Raw genomic sequence first — 19,034 nt, 5'->3', positions numbered from 1 at the left:
CATAAGTTTGCGGAAAAGGAGGAACACTTCGAAAAATATCGAAAACTGAAATATGCAGCGATGTACATACACAGCATATGGGACAACAGGTTATGGTGGCGAATATTAGAGCTTAAAACAATATTATTCTAGATGCGATGGCGCAAAACAGGGAACATTTCAAAAAGATTTCGAAATTTGTAATTTGGAGCGACGTACACCCACACTACATGAGAGTGGTGGTTATATGGTAAAACGTTGTACTAATCCAATATCATTCTAAATACTTTTGGATAATTTCGAAACTTGAAGCTTGCAGCGACCGACATACACTGCATATAAGACTAATGGCTATATACGCAAACATTCGAAGTAAACACACTGTCATTCTGGATGTGATGGTGAAGGTCGCGGAAACCTTCAGAAAAATTTCGAAACTTGAAGTCTGTAGCGACCAAGATATGCATGAGACCACCGGTTACGTCGGAAGAAATAAACCCAATATCTGTAGATACGTTTTGGAAGTATAAGGTCCCTACGAAAAATTTTGAAATTTGAAACTTGTAGCAACCTACGTACACAGCACATGGGACCACTGGCTGCACTGAAAAACACATCAACTAATCCTAATATTCTAGACATGTTTGTGAAAATTGCTAAAACTAATAAAACTAGGAACTTGAAATTTGCAGGGATCTACATACAGAGCACATGAAAGTATTGGTTACATAGGAAAAATTTCAAACTAAACACAATATTATTCTAAATACGTTTGCGAAAAACGGGGTATCCTTCAAAAGAATTTCGGAACTTGAAATTTCCAGCGATCTACATTCACAGCACATGAGACTACTGGTTATGGCGAAAATATTTACCAACTAAAACAAATATCAAGCTAGATACGTTTTCGAAAAATACCGAATCCTTCGAAAAATTTCGAAACTTGAAATTCGCAACGACCTCCAACTCCAACAGATGAGAGTACTGTTTACATCGGAAAACATCCGAACTAAATCCAAAGAGACGTTACGAAAAACGCGTAACACTTCTAGAAATTCTGAAACTGAAATTTGCAACTACCTATATACAGAGGACATTAGACTACTGTTTATATCGTTAAACATCCAAAGTATACCCAATATCATTCCAGATAATTGCGAAAACCGCGCAACCTTTTGATAAACTTTGAAACTTAAATTTGCAAAGACCTACATACACAACACATGAGACTAATGGTTACATCGGAAAACACCCTAACTAAATACAATGTAATTGTAGATACGTTTGCGGAAAACGCGCAACCCTTTGATGAACTTTGAAACTTAAATTTGCTACGACCTACATACAACATCACATAGGACTACTGGTTACGTCGAGGAACATGCTAACAGTTTGCTGTATATATATAATCCGGTAAAACAAACGCTAGGAAAAAAAGTCTCATGTCTATTCACAGAAATTCTCTCTCACAAAATACTCGTGCGTCGATTTACATCTGAGTTCTCTCTCAAGAATAGTGTGTTTCCGTCACAGCCCTACGGTCTTTCTACGTTAGACGTACGGAAACACCGAACGTCATTATAGATAGCAATCCAAAGTACGCTAGGAGAAAATTTTCTTGTTGCACCAAGTGGTAATAAAAAATAGCACTTAGTCATGCATCTATCCACGCCTAAGTCAAGCCACAAGAATTAGGTTTTTCACCATTTCTATGGGAAATGTTCGAATAAACCCAATATCATTCAAGATACGTTTGCGAAAAACACTTCGAAAAATCTCGAAACTTGAAATTTCATACACAGTATATATATATATATATATATATATATATATATATATATATACTGTGTATGAAATTTCAAGTTTATATATATGTATATATATTAGAAAAAGAGAGATATACCATCCAGTAAAACAAACGCTATAAAAAGATCTCATGTGCATTCTCCGAAAGTATTTTATACAAAGTACTCATGCATCCATGTATAAATGGGTCGTATCCCAAGAATAACGCCCTTCTTTCGCCACTGCTCTACATCCTGTGTGAGGTAGACATGCAGACCACTGAACGTCATCATAGATACGTTCGCGGAGAACGCGGTAGCCTTCGCAAAGTTCGAGACTTTAAATTTGCGACGAGCTACTTCCGCAACCATATGGTCCATGGCTAAATACACGGATAGTTAAAATTAATCCACGAAGATTGATACTGCATTCATAAAAGGTATGTGTTCGTAGCAGTCCAACGCGCGCTAGAAGGAAATTGTCTTTTAGACGAACGAACTCTAGACATAAAATACCACAATGTCATGCGTCTGTCCATAGTTGGGTTGTATCCCAGGAACGATAAGTTTGACCACTTCTCTACAACATTTCTACGGTAGATACCCTAACTAAATTCAATATCATTCTTGATACGTTTGCGAAAAAAAACAGGAATTCTTCGGCAAATTTTGAAACTTCGAATTTGCAAGGATCTACATACTCACCACATGGGACTAGGTCTCGTATACGATCCAGTAAAACGAACGGCAGAAAACAGATCTCTAAAAAGGCCTTCGCCAAACGTTAAATTTGTAACGTGTTGCTTCCACAAGTGGATTGATCTCATGAGCAAATATACGGGTGATTAAAAGTAATTCTAGGAGATTGATATTGCATAAAAAAAAAAAATAAAAAAAAAAAAATATACGTATATGCTAGAAGGAAGTTCTCTTACAGATGTACCGAAGGTTAGTTATATATTACCACATAGTCATGCGTCTGTCCACGTTTGTGTCGTATTCCAAGAGTAATGATTTTCACCAGTGCTTTACACCATTAGATATCCGAGCCACTTCCAATATCATTTTAGATATGTCTGCGAAAAATGCAGAACCCTTCGAAAATTTTGCAAGCTACTTAAACAAGCACATAGTACTACAAATCTCATATGCAAATATGCAGATATTTAAAGTAAATCCCCCAAAATTCATGGTGAAGAAAAATAATAATAAAGAATACATGCGCAAATCCGACGTACTGCACTGAACACTATGTATTTCAAACCACATAATTTTGCGTCCATCCACATCAGGGTCGTCACTCAAGAATGATATATTTCGCTTCTGCAGTGGACTGGAGTGTATATCTGTATCTACATACATATATACTAATGCACTATGCATCTTCGTGGGATTAATTTTGACTATCCGCGTGTATTCCCATGAGACATATAGTTCCATGTCATTGTGAAAGTTGCTCGTTGCAAATTCGAAGTACGGAAATTTTTCGAAAGCTTCCGCCTTGTTCGCTAACGTATGTAAAACGATATTGGGTAAGGTTCGAATATCTACCGTAGAAAGGGTATTTGCAACGAGCAACTTTCACAAGCACATGGGACTAGTGATCTTATGAGCATACACGTGGTAGTCAAAATTAATCCCACGATGATCTATAGTGCATTAGTATATATGTATGTAGATATGGATATACGTTTCAGTCCACCGCAAGCTAGAAGGAAGTTCTCATGTAGATGCACTGAGCGCTAAGTATCTCAAACCACATGTTCATGCATCCATCCACGTCCGTATCTTCCCTCAAAGTTTACTTCTTGCTTCTACATTTACTTCGAGAGAAACAAGAATAAACTTATTGTATTTGCAACTGATTCTAATCAGAGCAAAGAGCGCAGTTTGAAGTACAAGAATATGTTCTAGTTCCATTCTAGGATCGTGCAGACATAGTACACTCTTTAACCAATCTTAAAAAAACAAATGACCTTGGTAACCTGGGTGTATATACGACGGTGAAGTGTTGTGGTAACATGACCTGACCATTGATTTCTTCCTAGTTTTCGGTTGGAAGTATCAACATGAAAGTTGGTTTCTAAGAGAACCTAGCTAACCAGTATTGGAGAAAAGAAGAATTTATGATGTTTATTTTAGTTTAGAAATATATGGTTTTGCCTTCTTCCAGGAAGTGACATGATATCCATTAAACGTATGGTGATCGATAACATCCGATTTCTGGACCAACAACTTGGTACGAGTTTGCGACGGTCAGAAGTTCGAACACTGGTGGGTCCCATAATCACAATAGTATATACCTTGCAAGTAGTCTCCTATGCCGTAACTGCCCAGCCAAGAACACTGAGTTTGCATTACTACTGATCTGGAATCGGAAACAAAAGACCTACTTATTCGATCATAATGAAAACTATCGTTAGATATCGTTCGTATGACAACGGAAACCTACACAGGTAGGATATTTGTGGGGTACATAAACGTAATTATGGATAACTAAATAACATAAATAAAAAGTTTCGACAACAGCAGCAGTTTTACTATCGAATTATAATTACCCTGTAAAAAGAAAGAAAAAAAAAAAAAGAAAAAAAAAGCCACAATTACTAAGCAGGGAGAAAGTCAAGGTAATTAAACGTACTCTTCCAGGCTCTGTGTTCTAAAGCCATATCAAGAATAACAATGTTAATAATTGTAAACAAATCTTATTCTCACCAGCACTGACATCACAAATCATGTTGAAATACCTAGCCATAACTCTATAAATCTCAAAGATAATATTTACTATATCTTATTTTCTTTCGAAAGCCCCGATGTCTCATTAAAAGTGGTCCAATACTCATAAATCACAGAGATATAAATCCTAAAATACTACTTTCGTTATCCATCATGACAAAACTTAACTATGGAACTAAGATACTGAATTGGTAAGATAATTACGAAAAGCACCTTTAATTCTATGGAATATTCATTTTTAAAGGATTCGTACGACACTGTATTTCAAAAATACGCATTCAACACTGGTATTTCTTACTCATCAGAACAACGTTTAATTCTGCTACAACACAACAAATCTTCTGCAGTCCAATTTCATATTATTACATGAAAACCAAACAAACATATATAGTATATATACGCATCACAAGATCAAACATCTATATTAATTCCAATCATCATCATCATCATCTCCTGTACTACTAGATGCTTCCACACGCGGCGGTGGTGGGATCATTGCAGATATTTTTTCCATGGCACTGCTTGCTCCGAAATGGGATGTTCCTGGTACATCTTGTTTTTCCGATTTATTAACACCAGATATTCCCTAAAATAAAAACAACATACATATCTGAATATTGTATAAATTCAGTATAATACTATATACATTCATGCAACTTACGTATGTGACACTTACTGATGCAATTTACTTTTCAGACTGCTGAAGTTCCTTTAAACTCTTTTTGGTTTGAACAAGGAACGATGTTTAAAGGAGAGAAGAAAGAATATAATAATAATAATCAAAAAACCATAACACACCATGCATCATGAAATAGGATAATTGCAATTACAGGGTGGTCCGAAAAGTCTGGAACATATACTGTAAGTAAGTGTATGCATATGTTGACAGAATGAACATCGAAATGGTGATTGTGGGTGGGGGCAAAGGTTTTGGCCACATGACCGAGTTAATACCATGTTGGAAGTCCATCTTGAAATGAAATGAACACGAGTATGCCCTTTAGGCTAAAGGAGACCGATGATTAAGGCGAGTGAATGATGATGGAATTGGTTGAATGAGATTTGGGAGGAAACGGGAGTACTCCGAAAAAGCCCATGGACACAAGCTGTCCACAAACTTGCTTGGCCGTCATTGAACCAGCAACCCTACGCATCAGAAGTAAGCATTATACCACTGAGCCATCATTCCCCTACTGCCATCTTGAATCAAAGTACAATTTTTCAATGGGAAGGGATATTCGATATATCGATTGACACTAACGAAAGTTTTTAAAAAAAAATAAACGTTGTTTGATCAGATCTAACTTGAAAGCAATAATGTTGATAATCGAGAATTTCTTCCCAGTTGCAGGTTCAACGGGGGGACATCAGATCTTGCCAGTCATCGATATGATCGGTAATCAATGTTTCCTGTAATGTTACAAATGTCGTACCAGACCTGTTCAGCTGGCAACAAACATCGTTTAGGGTGTACCAGGGACGTCAGTGGATAAAGTTAGGACAGCAGCCACACAGGCATTAGTTTGCGTAAGCCCAGAATGCAGCACCCATCGGCTGACCGCCAAAACTTCTTGTCTCTCAAACATTAATTATGAGGATCCTGTAGGCAAATATGCAGCATCTTCACAAGCTGTAGATGATACCTCATCTTACGGAGGATGATACCAATCGCCGGATATTGTTTACAGAACATGTCAATATCATACTCCAGCACGACGACGTCGATCTACTTATTAAAATTTGTTTCTCCGACAAAGATTTTTTTTTGTCAATGGGGGGGGGGGGGGTAAATCACCAAAACCTCTGATAATGATCGGACTCGAATCCTTATGGGTTGAACCTACAAGGGTAGTGGTGACGAAAAGCTCCTACTGTGGTGAGGGATATAAGGGACGACTCATTGGACCATTTCGTTGAAAGGTATTCTCAATGACCTAAAAGATCTGTAGCTGTTGGACCAGTCCGTTATGTCGGCGTTACTTTCACCTGATAGCTCACTTCACAATCCTTCCAGGAGGATGGCGCCCCGCTCAACCGCACCAATCGGGGATCAATTGAGTGCCCTCCACGTTACCACGACCTCACACGAACAGGCTTCTACCTGGAGTTATGCTGTTAAAGGGACATCATTACTTACGGCGCACTCGTGAATCGCGTGATATTTGGCCTGACGTTCTCCTTCGGATACACGCTGAATGGAAATACAGTAGGCACTCACACTGACTCATGACGGGGGACAGTTTAAGAATGGTCATATACGAATCATTATATCTAAATGTTTCTGCAGTTAACTTCGATTACCAACAACATCACTGCCTTCAGGTAAAATCTAATGCAAACACCGTTTTTCTGAGCTTTTGCTAATGTTATCGATATATTGCATGTCTTTTCCCATTAAGAAAAAGGAAAAAAAGAAGACAGTAAAAAAGAAAATAATTCAAGTTGATGGACTTCAATTCAAGTTGGTGGTCTGGTGGCGACCACCTCGGCCATGGCCGATACTGGCTTCTTCCCACAGTAACCATTGGGATGTTTTCCGGTCGACGTATGCATACATTATCATCCAATTACAGCATCTGTTCCTGACTTTTGCTGCTGTTAATATTTCCCTTGCGGGAAGTGAATGTAAAGTTTCATGTCTCAGTGCACCATTTCAAAAGTTGTGGATGTCAATCGAAAAGCACTATTTGTTCTTGCATCATAGCTCCATATGAATATTTTAATATACGATTCAATACAAATATAAACCTGAATAGCCACTTTGTGATTTGTACTAAGACTGAAGCTTCTGTTAGCAAAAAACAAACTTGTATTTTTATTTAAATTACGTAGGTTTAAACGACTTAATCATAAATGTAAACAAATAGATCTACGCAGATTTGAATTTAAATGCATTTTTGTTTCACGTAACGGATATCGTTTATAACACTATAATTTACTCTTTTGGTGCTGGAAGTTACTTGTCGTTATATACGGTACACTTGTTGTTCTTGTTATTGTTGTCTGCAACTACACACTTTTGCCATCGCTCAGCTAACGATTGGATTTCGTGGAGAAGAAAGTCTGGAGTCTGCGATGCGAAGAAGTCCTCCATCGCACGTTGCACCGCTCGATCATCATGAAAGGTCTTCTTTACCAAGGAATGCTCGAGACGCCGGAAGAGATGGTACTGAGAGGAAAATACAGTGGAGAAGAAGGATGGGTGAGGAAGGGTTTCATACTGCAACTCATGGAGAGCCTGCACCATTCTTTGAGTGCTGCAAGCTTGCAGTGCACTTAATCGAGTACAGCACTGAACGATCTGCATTGATGGTTCACTTCGTCTGAGAAACACATGATGCTCATAGAACACCATACCAGCATAACCGTGGGTGGAAAGGTGGTTTAGGAAACCGTCTTGGACGTTATCACAATACAACCATTCTCCTGAACGTTTACGATTCTCATAGCAGATCCATTTTTAATCTCACGTGACAATCCGTTGCAGGAAGTCTTCCCGGCTATTCCTTATACCCAGAGAACTGTATACCTCTACATGGCGATTCTTGTTGGCCGGTGTCAGCTTATGTGGCATCGATGAGTTCAACTTTTTATCTTACTAATTGTACGAAGCCACCGAACGACAGTGGCATGGTGTATGCCTCAACTTATCTGCAATGGCAAGAACATTTTTCCAAGAGTCTTCTTCCGCGGTGTTCCAGAGAAGCTCATCCGAACATGACTTTGGTCGGTGTCTACGGCGTTCATTTTGCAATGTTGTGTCACCGGAACGATATTTACAAATGAACGGCGAACGTACGTTAATTTACTATTTCTAGCCGAAACACTTTGTAATTATTATTATTCTTTTTGGACTACTGTACACAATGTCTCAGTTTGAAGTCGGGAAGAAAAATTACTCGCAATTATGTGTTCTGTACACTATCTTACGGACCTGTTCAACGAAGCACTATCCCGTAATTGTTTCGGTATCCCAGCCATTTTACTAAACGTGTACTAAGTTTGTGACGTTAGAAGCGTGATCTTAGCCCATCCCTGTGTTTTGTTGCGGAGAAGAGTTTCTCACCAGACACCAAAGAGGAACATTTCGTTCCCAATAATGAAAATGAAATGAAATCTCATTTTAACGTTCCGCGATTATGCCTTTAGGCTAAGGGACAAGATGATTAAAGCAAATGAACGATGATGGAAGAATTGGTGGAATGAGAACGTGGGAAGAAACGGTAGTACCCCCAAGAAAACCCACGAACACGATGTTGTCACCACAAACATTTGCTATAGATGGAACCAGCGCACCAGAGGTAAGCGCTCTATTGCTGAGCCACCGTGTCCCCTACAAACCCAATAGCAATTCTAGTGTTTTACAGAAGATGTTTAATTTTCCGAAGGCAATCCATATAGTTGCTGACCTCTGACTCATATTATGACGAGAACAAATAATCCCTGTTAGTACAACGAAATGTGGGCATTTCGTCGTATCATTTTCTTGCAATAAGCTTGTAATTTTTCTTGGGCGATACTTGATTTTTATATGCACTAGCCTGCTATTCCGATAGAAGAAGAAGAGGATAAAAATATTTTTGTAATATAGATAATGGAATGTTTTTGGTATCCATGACGACGACTTACTTGTTGATTCTTCTAAAAAAAAAAAGACTTAAGTTATACTGCTTTACGTTGTTCCACGTTAAATATTTGAAATATTTGGAATAAACGACATATTGCATGAAAAAGTAAGTGAATTATTTGATTTATTCATAATGACTCAATAACATTTAAGGATCAGGGAGAAAATGTTGTTATATTAGCATCGCCATTAAACTCTCGCCAATCTATGAAATCTATATGGATGTATGTTTGTGCGTGGGTGTGTTCGAACGTAACACTGCAACGCCTCGAGCAAGTTTAACCAAACTTGTGTACACATTCCTTATAGTCTGGAGAAGATTACTGTCGGGTAAGAACCCCTAGTACACCTAAGAAGAGTGGGAGTGGCACTTCCGATGCCGTTTAGATCCAAACTCAGCTCCCATTAGCTTCTGAGAAGGGGGAGATGGAGACATGTAAAATAATTTAAAATGAGCGATATTAGTGTCGAACTTTCAGAGTCCGAAAGTTGATTAGTGATAGTGTTGGTGGCCTTCAAAACCAAAGTCACTTCCCAGTTGGGGTAAGACCCTAAGACTCCTCGGGAAGGCAGGAGGAGACATAAAAATTTGAAAATGCCTGATATTAGTCTTGAATCCACAGTTTTCTGGAGTGTTGAATCCATACTTTTCTGGATTGCTTGGATAAATAGTGTTACTTCCGATGCCGTTTAAGTCCGATTTAAGCCCCCATTAGCATCCGAGGGGGTAAAGGATTTAGGAATTAGGTTGCTGGGCTTTCGGCAGCGATGGTCATGTTAGCCCGTCACGTATGAGGGATGCGAGCACACTATCCGGGGAAAGAGAAGGAAGGAAGTGGCCTGGGACATATATGTGAGGTACCACCCCGGCATTTGCCTGATGTGGATGAGAAAAACCCAGGAAAACCTCATTCAGGATGGCTGTCCTGAAAAAGCTTTTCATACTTTTTCGACTGAGTGCCCCCAGCAGAAATCGAACCCGGGACCGCTTGCACAGAAGGCGAGAGCGTTAGCGACTACGCTTGGGGCCACCCCGAGGGGATGAAATTGTCACGTAAAAATATCGAAAACGATTGATATTAGTTAGCATATTAGTGTCGAGTCATTAGTTTTCACCGTCGCTAAGTTAATTGGTAGCAGTCGTAATGTCGTTTATGTCCAAGTTCAGCCCCCAGTAGGGGCAAGACCCCCCCTAACACTCCTAGGGGAAAGTGGGAGGAGCAGACATAAAATGATCGAAAATGATCAATGTTAGTGTTGAATTCATGGCTTTCGGTGTCACTTAGGTAAATAAGTAACACTCCGGATGGCTTTTAAGCTCGATATAAGTCGCCATTAGCACTCCGGGGGGGGGGGGGGGGGGGTTGAATTGTAACATGTAAAAATAATTGGAAGTGACTGATATTAGTGTCGAATCCATAGTTTTGGGTATCCCTAAGTTAACTGGTAACAATGTCGCTGCCCTTCCAGTACATGTTTAGCCCTAGTGGTATAAGATCTCGTATCACTTCTAGAAAGGCGTGCAAAGTAGGAAAAGTGTCAAAATAATAAAAAGAATGAATGATATTAGCATCGAAACCGCAGTTCTCGGGGTTCCTAAGGTGAATTGTGACACTTCTGACGCTGTTTAAGTCTCTCAGCATATCTAGGAGGTGGAAGGCGGGACTGGAAGAATAATCGAAAACGACGACATTCGTGCCTAATCCATGGTTTTCAGGGTCCATGAGCTGAATGATGCCAGTTTCGATGCAATTTAAGCTCAAGTTCCGCCCCCCACGTAAGGTAGGACCCCTTGCACACCAATGGGGAGAGGGATACGTATAAAAGGGATCAGAAACAGCCGATATTAGTGCAGAATCTGTAGTTTTCGGAATCACTGAGGTGCACTGTGACACTTTCGATGCTGTTTAAATCCAAATTTAGCCCTCGTTAGTACTCCTGGGGAGGGGGTGGGCGGTAAGTGACATATAAAAGTAATTGAAAATGACGGATATTAGTGTCGAATCATTAGCTTTCAGCGAAGCAAGTTAATTGGTAGTAATTCTCATGTCATTTACTTTCAAGTTCAGCCCCCAGTGAGTGCAGGACCTCCTTTGTACTCCTAGTAGGGAGCGAAATTGGCAGACATGAAAATGATACAAAGAACGACCGATATTAATGTTGAATCCATAGTTTTCGGATTCCTTAAGTTGATTGGTGGCAGTTCCGTTGACCCTTAAGTTCAAGTTCAGCCTCACGTAGGGGTAAGATCCCCTAGCTTACTTAGGGAGACTGAAAGGAGGTAACGTATAAAATGATAGAAAACGACCGATATCAGTATAGATTTCGTAGTTTTCATGGTCCTTAGGTTGATTGGTGATAATTCATATAGCATTTAAATCTAAATTTAACTTGCATTAGCACTCCTAGGGTGGTAGAAAGGGGCTAACATGTAAAAGTAATCGAAAATGACCGATATTCATGCCGGTTCCTAAGTTCTCCATGTCGCTGAGATAAATAATTACACTTCCGATAGCGTTGAAGCCCAAATTTAGTCCCCATCGGCATGGGGCTGAGAAGGAGTGAGAAACAAAATGTCTCAAATGACTGATATTGAAATCGAATCTATAGTTTGGGTTCGTCAAACTATTAGGTTGTAATCGCGATGACACCTAATCCAAGTTTAGGCATGAACAAGCATGTTAGCCGAATTAGGAAAATAGAGGAGCAACGCAAAAGGCGTTGCTCACACACACACAAACACACATTATATATATTTGGAAGCATGTGTATAAATATATATTCCAGAGTAATTCAGAAGCGATAGAGCGATTGTATACTCTGTTCACTATCCTCTTATACAGTTTAAGAAACTCAAAGGCATGGTCCCTTTCCCCCAAAAACCACAAAACAGCACTCAAATAACGTCAGCGGACAACTCTCCAGCTGGCAAAACCGATCCATCAATGCTTGTACGACGTTGCCTTATGTAAGAAAGGGATGGTCAGTGACTATTTTTTCTTCTTCCTTTTTTCCTTTTTTTCGGTCATTTTTTTAAAAAAAAATTCACAACACACTTTTCTTTTACTTTTCCGTAACTCAGATAAAGTAAACATTTTCCTGGAAACTAGATCAATGTAACACAATAAGCATAAACGTCCCCCTTGAGCACTGACTAAATACTATAGCAATAGAATATAAGCGTTATATAAATAGTAACTATTGACTGTAGCAAAACCTAAGGAATGTACTGTAATAGACGCACTCTCCAATTTTGATAAATACTGAAGCCTATTGTATAACACAGTTCGAATACTATTACCAATATAATAACAAATACGTCTGATATAGTGGTGTTCACGAGTCGACACGAGAAATAGGGTTTCCTTATCTAAATTTTGAAAGTCACATCTTGTCTCTCTTTTCGAAGGATTTTTTTTTTTTTCTAGTTTCGACTATCGAAAAAAATCTCGTTTCGTTTCATTTTGTAAATTCATATACAAAATTTATGACCTGATATTTTTAGATTTTCAAACTATGCTATGCATAAGTGTCGGAAGTCTTAAAGAACGAGTTTGTCCGTCCGTAGGAGATAGGAGATATCGAGATGCGGATTTTGCAATCGATTCAGCACCCCAGAAACAGGTCCTGTCTTCTCCATTAACCCTCTATTCAAAACAGAAGTAATTAAAAATAATCATTTCGAGTTTCAATATTTATCGCCATAGAACAAAAATAGTAATAGACAGCGAGGAATATTTTTCTGCAATCGATTCATGGTCTCAGGAGTATTATACTAGAGTGCAGCGTTTTACCACTTTTTTCTCAGAACGAAATGTAATACCTGGCAAAAGTGGCCAATCCACATGGACATTTCAGGTATAGATCTTTTTTAAAATCAGATAATATCTTCTGTGAGAACTATTGCCTCAAAGTTTCAAAATTTACTTGAAAATTGCAAAAAATGCCAAAGTTGTTCATTAATTTTAGTTACGTTAAAGTAAACATATTTTTGACTAAATACATATCAGTTGCTATGAAAACTGACATTCAAGTATAAAAATGCCAGTTATATGCGCTTTGGGGGAATAAGGGTGCCTCCTCTGGGGCCAGAAAAGGGGGCAAATTCAGTACAGTTAAGCGGTTGTGCAGTTCCTCGCTCACCTGGCAATATAGCCTGGCCAAGTGACCTAGCGCCCACCATGTAGAGGTGGCTTCACCTAGGGCTCCTCCGCTAGGCCTATCCAATCAACCAACCACATATTGGGCCGGATGAACTGAACCGATGAGTCACTGTCAGGAAAAATTGTCACAAATTGGGACTTTGATTGAAATTTAGACGCAGCTTGCCTAGAAAGTAAGGTTGACTTGATTATTCCGCCTCTAGCATCACTGGCACATACTCGGGAGGCTTCTTCAGTGACCAATTTCACTATCCGTTCTACTGCCACCGTGTGGCACGGATGGACGGTGAAGGACCATTCTGGCACAGTGTTGTCAGGAAGTGAAAGTTTGACCATGAGCTGTTTGTTTGGTACCGTCCATAGAACTTACTGGTAGTACAGTCATTGAAACATCAATGCTTTCCCAAAAGGTCATTGCAGTGTAATCGTTTTCCTCAAAATTCAGTCTAGGAATGATGTTATATCTAATGGAGTTATGGAGATTCTCTGCTTCGTGTTCTCGAGCACTAAGAATCTTATGTAATGCATCTTGTCGGACAGCAAGTCGACCATCAGTCATCATGGCGAGAAGAAATTTTCTGGGAGTGCACAGAATGCATTCGTCTGAATGGATGAACGGATTACAGCCTGGCATTTCCTTGGTAAGTATCTAGACCTTGTAATGGTCTCAAAGACGTGAGAGGACCATCCGCGATGAAAGACTATGTTCTGATATGGTACTGCATAACCACACAAACTCTTATGTATGAATGTCGCAATTTCTATTAATTTCTTGGTAGGTTGTTGCAATATACAATGTTAAAATTCTGTTTGTACTAGTCAACCAGCTAGCTTTGTTTAGTTTGCCAGGAAACATAGAAGGCATTCTACGGAGTCTATGGCTTGAGATATCTGGAACAAGTATCTCAGGTCTTTACTGAGTTTTCTATGCTCTTCTGGACTATGATGAGATAAGTCACATTTTATTGGTTTGAATAGGCACACTGAAAGCTTTTCAGTTAGATAGTTTTGAAACTATGGGACCCGTGTAAGAATAGGGGCTTGAATAAGCGTCGTCAATATGCGTGAAGAGAGCTCGGACAGCAGTTCATTAAAATGCAAGAGACAAATAGCCCATTGCATAGGTTTTCCTGTTAGTTCCTCTAATTTTCGAAGAACAACTCCATTCCAACCAGTGTTAGTGTATGTTCCATCACACCCAAGAACCTCAACTTTATCAAAGCCAACTCTGAGTAGGTTCATGGTGTATTCGAACATAGCTGTGGTCTCGTCATGTGCAGAGCCAGAGGATGGTGTCACGTGACCAACGTATTGAGAGTTAGGTTCAGCCGCAAGTGATAAGTGCTCTTCTCTAACGATGCCTGTGTGTATTTTAGTGTCATTCCTTCGATCATCAAAGTATAGGCTTTTAATGGGATCATCATTTCTAGAACTTTCTTTTAAATTCCGAGCAAGTTTAAGTTTCGCAAGCCTTATTTTGTTCCTGTCTCCAGTTAAAGCAGATGTCATGTCGCTAGATTTTTGAGAAGTTATAATTCCAGCCTTTGAAGCTGCCTGAAGCAGTTGTTATATGTGCCACAGCTCTCTCGCTTACATTGTATCTCTGAGCAATCATAACAGTTTCAGTCAAATCTACGAAAATCGTTCCGAAAGTAATGCCTCCTCTTTTATGGAAACTAATGGAGATACATAACTAACAACAGCACAACTAAACAGAGTAATATTTCAGCTACAGACTCATTTTTCCACATAGTTCTCACCATTTCTTATGCACTTTTGCCAACGATGAACCAGAGCCTGCATGTTGCGCTTGTGAAAATCGGCATTTCATAGACTGTCTTTTGGATTCCGGCTCGTAGTGATAACACCACGTATCATCTCCAGCGACGATGCTATCCAAAAAATTGTCACGTTCTTCTTCATATTGGTCCAGCAGGTCCCGAAGGAAAAGGCAAGGACGAAAGCTGTAGAAACGCTTAATTGTACTGAATTTACCCTCTTTTCCGGCACCAGAGAAGGCACCCCTATCCCTCCCAAATGCATATAACTGACATTTTGAGACAGGAATGTCAGTTTTCATAGCATCTGGCATGTATAAACCCCAAAATATGTTTACTTTAACATAACTGTACAGAAATGATTTTTTTTTTTTCAATTTTCAGTGAAATTTTGAAATTTTGATGAAATAGTTCTCACAGAAGATATTATCTGATTTGAAAAAAAAAAAATCTATACCTGAAATGTCCATGTGGATTGGCCACTTTTGCCAGGTATTACATTTCGTTCCGAAGAAAAAGTGGCAAAATCCGACCCACCCTAGTATTATACTGTATATATATATATAATCACAACCTGCAACACTCTATCGAAACCGGAAGTAGTTCAATCTATAGTACTTCTGGTTTCAATACTGATTTTCATAGAGCAAGAACTGGAAAAGATATTGAGAAGCACTTCTTATGCAATCTATTCAGCGTCCCAAGAATAGATTCTACGGTATACCCTTCCTTAATCCTGTATTCAAACTGGAAATAATCCAAATTAACGATTTTTGGTTTCAACATTTCGCCACTGAACAAAAACAATAAGGAATAGCGAGAAATGTTTTATATATATGGACTCAGGAACAGTTTCTTTCTTTGATATTATTCCTCTATTACATCCAGTAGTTGTAGATGTAGCCGACTACTTCGAAGTTTTAAATATTGTATTCGGATGGTTTGGAAGTATTACATAGTTTCAACTGTGAAACAATATTCACTTGTCTTAATTTCATCTAGAAGTTACCAGAATCCTTAAGCGTAACGAGAGGATCATGAAGGGAATGATAAAAAGCACTCAAACCTTATTTATCATTGGAGTATATGGCGTAAGACTTGCGTATCTTTATAAAAATGATAAATGTTCTACACTGTTCGTACAATCATTCTATCAACTTATCATTTTATGTTATGATTCATGTATCAGTAAAACAGAGTTTGAGAACTAAGACTGGGATAAACTAGAGTTGCCAGTCTCGAAAATGAGACGAGAATGGTCATTTTTCTAATCTCGTCTCGAATTTAAAAGATATTTCTCATCTCGGGAGCAACACTAGTCTAATACTATATATCCTAACAATAAATTATGCTTAATTAGCCGTGTAGGAAAGACGTAGAATTAAAGCAACACTAGGGAAAACTCTAGGAACTAGTGAAAAATACAAAATAAAAATGTTCCAGTAGCATTTGGTTGAAATATAAATTAGAAATGAACATCTGCGTGAATTCATGTTATTGTGTTTTTGTTATAATTATGAAGGTTTATTTCCTGGTCTGCACAATTCCAATGGCTTGTTTAAGTCATTATGGATTCATTGGTTAATAAAAGAATCATATGTGCTCATTTAAAACCTACTTAGGGAATCTGTAGGACAAACGTAATACTTAAATATGGATAATAATTATTATTATCAATCACTAACCATTTCTCTATATATTAGCAGTTTTGCAACCGTTTCCTCGTATACAAAATTCTTAGGTATTATGTTTTAATGTAGTTTTTTTTTAAATAAAGAAAAAGACCTCTAGAAATAACACAAAAGGGAAAATGTGGCAACAACAGATCTGTCACCCTCACTGACGTTCCTTCGACCAGCCATAAATAAGCCCCCATACTGAGTTTGGTGACATCCTACACCACCCGCGGTGTGTCGGCATCGGACAGCAACTGTATACCAGGATAGCGGACGTACTATAACCAAATATGGTAGACAAATGATGTTCAATCTGGAAAAAGAAAATGTGGGAGTAAAACATCCAAACGGATGGGAGTTGGAAGGAGTGTCATGTGAAAATAAAGGAAAACGACTGATATTAGCGTGCAATCGATAGTTTTCTGGCTCGCTGAAATGAACAGTGACGTTCCCAATGTCGTTAAAGTCTAAGTTCATTCCCACTGGCAGAGGGGGGAGAAGAAGGTGAAAATTAAAATGTCAAAAATGCCTGAGATTTGTGTCGAATTTATAGTTTTCGGGGCGGGAAAACGTTTGATCCGTTTGTAGTGTCTTTTGGAAGATATACAATACTCACTTCAAGCTTTTTTTTTTTTTTTTTTTTTTTTTACATCAATTTGGTTGAAGGCGTATTCTGTGGGAGTAGCGTATTTCAATATTTATGCCACAAGTAGAGTATCTTCTGTATTTTTATCATTACAGTTTTGTTGAAATAAATATTCTAAGGAGGAGGGGGATACAAAAACCTGTTCCTCGTGTCAAGAACGGGCATTTCGGTTAGTGTATATATATATATATATACAGTATATATAAAGATGGTTGGATGTGTGTGTGTGTATGCATGCATGTTTTACCATAACTCTAAAAGGCTTAAAGCAATTTCAATCAAACCTGGTACCCACATGATTTGCATTCCAGGAAAAAAATGTATTGTAATCCACCCGTACTCTAGTAAAGGAAAGGGTACAAGGGATGACATTAAAAAAAAAAAAAAAAATCGAAAACGATAGATATTAATGTCGAATCCATAGTTTCCCGGGTCACTAATATAAATACTGACACTCCCGATGCCGTTGAGTCCAAGTTCATCCACCAATGGGAAGTAACACATCCCTAGTAGCCCCAGGATGACTGGGAAGGAGGGTTACATATAAAAATAATTGAAAACGATCTCAAAAGTTTTTGGAATCGCTGAGATGAATGCTGATGATCCCAATGCCGTTTTAAGTTTAACGTTCAGTTTCCACTGGCATGGTAGGTGAGAAGGAGTGAAAATAAAATATCAAAAGTGACCGAGAATAGTATCGAATCAATAGCTTTCGGGGTAGGTCGGAAAAACGGCTAAAATAACTTTTGGAACATAGTATCCATCTCAAGTTGGGTTTTTATCATGTCACTTCAATTAACTTTTAATTCTTCAATAGGTTTACAGTTAACAATTGACCTTGTTAATATATACTATAATATATTGTTGATTATATTGTATTGTTTATATTGTAACTCTAAGCGATACAATAATATAAAAATGGGGTAGAATTGGTTAATGGTAGAGTTCTCAACTATAGTACAAGGGCTTCCTAGTTCGGTCTCAGAATACTCGAGATTGCAGTGGGTAACACCGTGCCAGTCTGTTTTCTCGAGTTTCCAGTTTCCTTCCACATTGCATTTTCATCAATGTTTCCATATTTAGTCACTTTCATTAATCACCTGTCTCTTATAGCCTAAAGGGCATAATGTTATAGCATGAAACTAGAAGTCTGTGAATATTCAACGACCATCATCTTGGTTACCCGATTTTGCGTTAAGGTCACATAACTCCGGCTTTCGTGAGATATAGTGGAGTAATTTTTTTAAAATTCTTATTTTATTTATTTACTTTTCAAATGCGAGAATTGCACGAGTGATTGGTTCCGATAGTGCAGACGGTACACTTCTGGTTTACAAAATCTAAAACTAACTTCCAGTCTGTCAAATAAATAAATAAATAAATAAAACGAATTCCCTTAGGTCTGACACATTTTCTCCCTTTTTTTAAGATAGGTTGGGAATTGTACGATAATTACTTCATCGCATACAGTAATTTTATATCCTATACGATGTACAATTAAAACTTATCTACCGTACAGGAAATTACTGCAAGTTTGAAGTCGCAAATTTGATACTTGATTTATATTTTAAATATTAAAACGATTAAAAAAAACAAACAAACAAAACATGGAAGTAACATCCATAACTACAAGTTTCGATGGCTA

The 19,034-nt window shown here is 38.2% G+C and overlaps 1 protein-coding gene across 3 annotated transcripts in view; it reads right to left on the bottom strand.

The window, feature by feature from the left end:
- Positions 1-4,280: 4,280 nt before the first annotated feature.
- The window catches only part of wash (WASH complex subunit washout), a 109,446-nt gene continuing 94,692 nt past the window's right edge, over positions 4,281-19,034 (bottom strand). For all 3 annotated transcript variants that reach the window (XM_081762865.1, XM_081762863.1, XM_081762864.1), the window contains one exon: positions 4,281-5,085. In XM_081762865.1, the coding sequence (XP_081618991.1) occupies positions 4,924-5,085 (162 nt within the window). In that variant the 3' untranslated portion in view covers positions 4,281-4,923. The remainder of the gene's footprint in view (positions 5,086-19,034) is intronic.

Source organism: Thermobia domestica, chromosome 6 (genome assembly GCF_964235325.1).
Source record: "Thermobia domestica chromosome 6, izTheDome1.hap1.1, whole genome shotgun sequence".
NCBI classification, from domain to species: Eukaryota; Metazoa; Arthropoda; class Insecta; order Zygentoma; family Lepismatidae; genus Thermobia; species Thermobia domestica.
Note: the sequence above shows the minus strand (reverse complement) of the source record. Positions and strands in the feature narration are given on the sequence as shown.